Consider the following 8,067-nt stretch of genomic DNA (forward strand, 5'->3'; position numbering starts at 1 on the left):
TATCATGATATAAGGAAATATAAATAACAACTTTATTATTGCCTCTAGGGCATATTTCCTTCACAAGGTCCTCAAGACGTCGGTGGAGATCTTGCTCAGGTTCTTGTTTCTTCGGCTTCGTTCGCGTTGCGTCGGCTGCATCTCCAGCGTCATCATGGAGCCGAAAGTTTGTATCTTGGAGTTGGCCGACACTGCAGCGCGGGTCTTGTCCAAGGGATGGTCCACATGAAGATTTGGTGGTGGAAGATGGTTGCCAGTTCTGGAGTTTTTTGGCGGTTCTGCCAGTCGAGATCTACAAGAGGGCGATCCAAGTGGGTGGAGTATTTCTTCCGCCGACGACCCGCATTGACATGTGTGTCGCTACTTGTGGCGGCGCCTGTTCAAAGGCTCATAACGCAGCTTTGGCTGCTATGGCACTATCTTGGATCTTGTCAAGTTGGAGGCCTAGGTTTCTCTCCTCCGACGAATGCTTCGGCGACCAAGGCGGATGGATTCTTTGGCGATGGTGATGTAATTTTCCTTGTGTGTTGTCTCTTCGGACTGTTCCAGAGAAAAGCTGTGTATGTTGTATGTTGCTATTATTATGAATGAATACATGGTTCTCCTAAAAAAAGGGGCAAATTAGTCACTGTGAAGATGCCCTGGCTATTCAAGAAGAAGAAAAACACATCAGCCCACCTACCTTCTAGTATTTCTCTTGCCTTTATTCGTCCCCTCCATCCCTCAAAAAAATAAAAATAAAAAAAATTCGTCCCCTCATCGTCCTCGCTGCCGTCGCTGAGTGCGAACTCCGGCGTGTCCTCCCCTCTCCCTCTCTCTATCCCCCTCTCTCTCTGCTAATCTGAGTTCCTCGTTGAGAAGAGGAACCGAGGGGCGCGGCAGCGGCCCCGCCCGTGATGGTCGCCCGCCGCGCTCTGTGGCGGACGCGGACATGCACAGCTCCTCCCCCTCCTCCGCCGCCGTCGCGTATTCTTCCTCGTCTCCATCACACCTCTCCCCAGCAGACGGCTTCCTCTGCGGTAATAATAACCCCGCCCGATCCACTTCTTCCTGTTCTTCTTCGTGCTCCTGTGGGGAATTCCGTCGAGCACCTCGTTTACCCGCGTGATTTGGTCCAGCAGTGAAGGAGGGGGTCGACGAGATGATCAAGCACGTCGCTAATGAGCCCTCCCTCGGGCTCTACTTCGTCCAGCAGCACGCCCAGGCATCCATGCCCATCCTCCTTGACGTCAAGGTCTGCTCTCCCTCTTAATTTGCTCTGTTTAGTGCCCGATAACGATGATTGGCCTTTAAGCATGTTGCGCTGCGCACTGACATTATGATTTAGACCGGTTTGGATTTGACAGAAATCACAGACTGGGCTTGTATTGATTAAAGGAACCAGGTTGGGCAAGATGGTTTGGGGGTGCATGTACAGGATACCATGATGATACCATGGGATGGTTTCTCCACTGTAGTGCTCGATTTTACTATGATTCCTTTGTTAGATATTACGCAATTTGCACAATTCCTCGGGTATGCAGCAACCTGGAATGTTGTGCGCATATAGGTTAAGCTGAGTGATATTTTTCTTCAATATGTTCTTTTTGTGGAACAATGTCAAATTGATCACATCTTGCACGTGCAAGATGTAGTAATATATGAAGTAATATATACTTATGGAACTAGAAGGAAAATGGTTATGTACTCCTTGGAGTATGTACTCCTATATTCAATATACCACATGATGAGTCCACTATACCTCTTTATCATTTTTAATATACTTCATTTATAATTACTAGATACTCCAAACTGAGTTCAATGAAAAAAATTGCGCGAGTCCACAGATTTTACAGAGTTCGCGTATATACTATTTTTTTCATACGTAAAAAGGTATATTACAAAAAGTATGTGTGTAAACGATAATATTGAAAATGGTAAAGAGGTATAATAGATGTGTATACCAGGTATATTGAATTGGGAGTACATACTCCCAAGAGTTACAGAAAATGAGTCCGAACTAGACAGGTAATATGATGGGACTATGCACTTCTATCATATGACCGACTCTTTGACTGGATTGGTCTGACAATCTTTAGTGCATCCATAGATAGGCTCATTCCAGACTTTATAAGACCATTTTAGTTGCAGAGCCAACTAGCCACCTACATGCTAGCCAGTCCAGAGCCAATCCATGCCACTTTCTGATTAGCACTGGTGGAGCCTGGTTTGGAGAAAACCAGCTTTAGCATTTAACTTGTTTTTTTTTTCCAGCAACCTAGGTCCTTCTGCTTTTAAATTGCCAAAACATGGTATGACTTGGATATGCATGAAGCTTCATTCACGATTGCAATAGCTTATTTGGCATCACTGTTCAGGCCGTTACTTTTTCTAAGTTCTAAGGGTCTGTTTGGTTTGAGCCCCAGTTAGCCCTACCAAAATTTTGGTATGACCAAAGCAAGCGCATGACCAAAAATTTGGCAAGCTATTGGTGTTTGGATTGCCACCATTACAACTTCCAAATTATTGGCATGTTGTTGTTTGGATTGTGACCATGATAGGCTCCAAATTTCAGACACTAGTTCTGAAAGTATTTAAATGTGTCTATTATACAGTACTAAAATTAAAAAACATACAAATTGATAGTAAGAGCGGGCGTGAAGAAAAAAGTTGCCAATATAATTACAAGAGAGAGAGAGAGATGCTGCAGTTCTGCAGTTGGAAGTCGCTAATTTGTGTGCAGCGTTGCATGCATAATTTTTTTAGTTGATGCTAATCACGCAAAGGCTCAGATTTTTTATTCAGTAAAAAGCGCAGCTGATTGTTTAGAAGGCATAATATTCGCCAAATCCTACTGCATGCATGCAGGGCCCACCAATCAACAACCGAAGTCACCGCGCCAATTTTTTGGCGAAGCATTCCGGCGCCCGCGTCTCGCCCATACGTTGGCGTAAATAACACATAGGAGAGCCGGGCAAGCTGGGCGAGCCAATTTTTTGGCGTCGATCCAAACAGCAGCCAAAATACGTGGGCTAGCCAATTATTTGGCAGGGCGTGCTTTGGCATGAATCCAAACAGGCCCTAAAATGTTCTTCTATTCCATCCATTCGAAATTAATGGAAGTTTCTAGGTTTGTCCTATATTAAATTTATTTAAGTTGACCAAGTTTATAGGAAAATATGGTAAGATAGCACGGAAGTATATTTTGTGAAGAATCTAATGAAATTAATTTGGTGTTCTAGATATCGATATATTTTCCTACAAACTTGGTCAAACTTACACAAGTTTGACTTAGGATAAACCTAGAACTTCAATTAATTTGGACGGAGGGAGTAGCACCATAAGTTTCAATACTGGCTGACATTTGCTAATTCTGAGTTGTTCAATGGCTTGATCTGTTCTTATCAGAGGTTAGCACAAAGCCACAAACGAAGCTGAGATTCTAACATGGCATTTCTGGTTTGCTCATCAGGGCAAGGTTACAGAAAAGACTCGTGAGATAACATTACACACTGAAGATATAGAGGATTCTATTTGCGCTGTGAGGTCCATGGCTGAGTTTGGACTTCCAATTGCTGATGATATGATAAAGGACATAAATAAATCTCTAAAGATAATGTCGAAGACCCAACCAAAGAAGGGGTAAGTATTTAGCAATCTTGAGGGTTTCCTTCTGGTTTTTGTTTGATTACCTTGTGGCATTGATCTGGTTCTGATTTTGCGAACGTGGTGTGGAGTCTCCTAGCAGGCTAGCATCCTGAAGTTCCTGCATTCATGCCATCTGTACACTGAAGTCACTGCATGCATTCATCCCATCCGTAGAATATTGACATTTGTTCCTTTTTCATTTAGGAGCAGTCCATCTTTATGTATTAGATGATACCCTGCGCGTTGCTGCGGGAATTACTTGCAGTATATTTCTGTAAGATTTGATTATATGAACATGAATATTTAGATTAATAATATAAGAACTAAAACTTAAAATACATGTAGTTTTAAAATATTGATTGAATATAAGTAGCATAATATAATTACCTACACACTGTTTTTATATGTGCTTCCAATAAGGTAGAAAACTCAAATATTAGACTTCTGGCCAATAAACCACTCAGGGATCTCGACTCGATCAATCCTTAGCCCCCTACTGTATCATATTATTGTGTGTACAAAGGCCATGCTCTTAATTTTTTGTAGAGGAAGCCATCCTCTTTAGTTGGTTCTGAGAAGAGAATTATTGTGTCCAGGTTAATCCAGAACCCCATTTGGGGGTTCCAATCAGACAAAAGCTCAGAAGCATGGAACGACTTGGACACAACTAATGGTGGAAGTAGCAAGAACTATTTGTCTTCCATGTTGAACACCGCAAAGCAAAAGGCATCGAGTCTCAGATGGCCACAGACTGATTTCGCTATGAACGATGCCGTTAGTGAGAAGTCAGTGTCGTCTACAGCTCAAGAGTCATCACAAGCCGAAGGACATGGTGCGTCAACACCCTCAGATGCAGAAAGGGACGAAATCTCCATTTCAAGCCGTTTGTTGGAAACTAAAAATGCAGCCACTATGAATCAGAGCCTATCTGCTTCTGATATCTCCCACACGGCGGAGAGCTACAACAAGTTCAAAGAGGAACAGGAACTGAAACTGCAAGAGTGGCTCAGGGAGTCGAAAGAAGCTGAAGATAATAGGGGTTGAGACTGTTGTACCAGCTCCGGTGTTTCCGCCTCTGTCGGAGCATCAGAAATGAAAAACATGTCCAAATCTTCGTATATGTTTATGACCACAGATCTTTTTGTATTGATGAGGAGTGTACATGTGCGGCTTCTCTGTAAACATTCGTGTTCACTTTGCAGCTGTTACATTGATATTCACAAGGCAGAGATCTCTCTCTCAAGTGTACTGTTGTATAACAGCCTGAATTACAGCAGTACATGTTTGTTATTGTACTTGGGAGCTTGGAAGTGGTTTTTATATATACACTGATGTGCCATATCGGTGGCCGTCCATCTTGCGCCGAGATTCATGACGAGCTTGCCTCGGTTGTTGTGGGTTTTCACCCGTGGGAGAAGAGATAGGAAACCGAGCCTGTAGCAGTGAGATCGCGACAGGGGAAAGGGTTGGCATCCCAAGCAGCAGCGAGGGAAAAGGTGTTGGCCTGGGACGTGCATCAGCGTCGGCACAGGTGATGGAATTCTTCTTCCGGCGCGAGTCAGCATCTCTAGCAAATCCTGTAAAAACGGTCAAACATATAGATTTCACAGGCTTCTGTATATTAGAGCTCTCATTCATCATATATGAAGGATTCCAGCCGTTTTTTGAGGATCTTGTAAAACCGGTCAACACCAGAGGGGCTGGAGCAGGCCAGAGAGGCGCCGTTCTAGCTAGCCGGAGTTCGAGTCCGTCCATGCGTGTGTCCCAAGAAAAAAGAAGTGTGGGAGAAAAAGAAGAAGAAAAAAAACTTTTACGACACGAGTTTACGGTACCTGTTCTGCTCGTGCCTCGAGGTACCGTATCGCTTTAGTGGTCATGTATAATGTTTTTACAGGTGATCTGTTTACGGGATCTGCTTGAGATGCTCTAAGATGGAAAAAGAGACCCCTATACTCTTTGCCTCCATCTCATGAACCGCAGCCAGTTGTCTTGAGGTTGCCAAGCTAGTGATGCTGAAGTGCTACCTCTTGCTCTTGTGGAGTTGGCTTTGAGCAGTGAGCACCAGCTGGTGCAGAAACTTGGAGACCACATAGTACTGTAGTTGTCTTGGGTTTCAATTAGAGGAGGCTCACAACATTCACAAGTTAGTCAATTTGCAAAGTTGTAGTTCACATTACTTTTTTTCGACAATGATGGATTTTATTGACTCGAAATGAAGCACCAATGTAATACAAATACTGAGCGTACATTTAACCTCTGCATGACTAATATGCGCATGGTAAACACCAGTGCGCACACACACAGAGAATCACAATGGTTAGGAGCAAAGTCATACAAGATTGAAGCTATGACTGGCAGAGGCAAAGAAAAAAAAATCTTTGAAACAATGATCGGTGAACTACAACAACGACCATCTGCGGTAATCATCTCTTGACATCACAAGGATAACGAGAAACATTTGTCAGCAACGTCTCCAAGGGAGCGATGTTCAAGTACCGTCGTCGTCGGATCCAACCACACAAAGTCAGATCATGGATTTCACCCTGAAGATCAAGTTCGAGCAACGCCTTCAATAAGGATACTAAGCAAAAAACACGACCATTGCCAGGTTACGTTACACGAATACTTCAGAAAGCACTCTTGTTATCTAGCTAGATATTGCCCCAAAACGGCTCGATATGTATCATGTATGTATCCTTCAATTAGGGCCAGACTTAGGGTTTTCACCCCGAAGCTCAAGACTGATAACCAAATGAAAATCATCATTTGTCGCCACCACTTTCCGCGTCTCAGCAGCTACATGTGTACCACAGTCCAGATGTGAGATGCCAGACAAGTGAAGATCATGCTCATACTCCCTCCGTCCGGTGAAAAGTGTACATATAGAAATTTTAGGACAAATTATGAAGTGGAGTAAAAAAATGCATTGAAAAGGTGCAAGCCACCATCTCTCTCCTTTTTAATTATCCTACCCCCAATGACCTAAGTGCATGAAAAAAATTAAAGAGACCATGTGTAGAATGCTATTGGTCTTGATTACCATGTGATGAGTGAGAAGCAATTTCTTTCTACTTTAATGTGCATTGGGAAGATAGATGTACACTCTTTTGTGGACAAATTTTAAAGCCAAACGTACACTTTTCACCGGGCAGAGGGAGTACAAGTCAAGCCGCAACAAGTGTCAGTCGACACTAAAGGCTCAAAGCGACGAAGGTCACCCTCCCAATCTCGCAACCAAAGGCTACCGGAGCAGAGACCTCCCCATTGTAGCCTTCATCGACCAGTGCCAAGGCTTAACCTGGCCACTGGTCTCTAGCAGCGGCGAGGAGAAGAGATGACGCGGAGGTAGCATCCAACAACTATGGAGAAGGGTGGAGGCGGTGGCTCTGGGGGAGATAGGAGGCAGTTGTTAGGTTTCTCGAGTCAATTCATATTACTTTAGTACCTTTGTGTTAAAGTTGTACTAGATGAACGACAAGTAATATGGATAAGAGAGAGTACTTGATTTTGTGAAGAGTGAAATGATAAGAAAAAAGTGTCATACCACATGGGTTTTTGCCTGTTGAGAGCAAGGCCCAATCCTATACCAAAAAGAACTCGATTTGGATTGCAAATTCTTGGGAGGATTCATAAAGAATCCTAGTGCAATCCAAAATCTAAAAGAATGACGATTCTAAGATTTTGAACAACCAGAGTCCCAAAAGGTGACTGCCACTCCATGCATGTGTCTTTCACAATTGGATTCGTGAAGCAAGTTACGTGATGGGCCTTTTGACAAGTTTGGCAATGATGTATATGTGCAACATTTTTCGTATACAGGTGCAAACACTACCACCAGAAATAATGGTTCCATGGCCGCGACACATGAGGCTATTGTTGTCAGTCTCCTGCCGTGAGATTAGTCCTTCTATTTATAGTTGACCCAATAAAACTTTACAATCATTCTAATTGTTTTTTTGAGGAATCACCGGGGGGAGAGGATCCCCACCTGAATTATATTTCTCAAATATTGGTGATACGGGGCCAACCCGGTGTAGGCCGATCTTTCACGATTGGAGTGGGTTCCCTCGAAGAACACGAAGAACACGGGGAAGAACAGAGAGAAACCACAAGGGGAAACACTCAAGAACAAGTCCAATCACACATCCACTGGACAATCAAACACACAAGATCCACAAGGTACATGAACAACAAAAGGAAAGGTACAAGGTAAAGTTCATCCCAAATCCAAAGGAGATGGGGTCTTGATGATCTAGATAGATCCTTCCGCGAAGGGGTCTTGATATCCCTCGGGATCTTCTCCTAGGAGGTCTTGGCCTCCAATGGAGTAGTCTCTCTCTCTCTCAAGAGGAGAAGGTAGGAGCAAAGCTCACATACAAATGAGCTATCACTTTGCTAACCCTAACTAGGAGGAGGAGGAGGAGGTCTATTTATAGTCTA

The 8,067-nt window shown here is 43.5% G+C and overlaps 1 protein-coding gene across 1 annotated transcript; it reads left to right on the forward strand.

Moving 5' to 3' along the window:
- The first annotated feature begins 687 nt into the window (after positions 1–687).
- On the forward strand, positions 688–4,922 carry LOC123159612 (uncharacterized). Its single transcript, XM_044577429.1, has 4 exons — positions 688–1,019; positions 1,122–1,234; positions 3,452–3,621; positions 4,224–4,922. The coding sequence occupies exons 1-4, from the start codon at positions 932–934 to the stop codon at positions 4,669–4,671; spliced, it is 819 nt and encodes a 272-aa protein (XP_044433364.1). The 5' UTR covers positions 688–931; the 3' UTR covers positions 4,672–4,922.
- Positions 4,923–8,067: the final 3,145 nt, after the last annotated feature.

This window comes from Triticum aestivum, chromosome 7B (genome assembly GCF_018294505.1).
Source record: "Triticum aestivum cultivar Chinese Spring chromosome 7B, IWGSC CS RefSeq v2.1, whole genome shotgun sequence".
Classification (NCBI taxonomy): Eukaryota; Viridiplantae; Streptophyta; class Magnoliopsida; order Poales; family Poaceae; genus Triticum; species Triticum aestivum.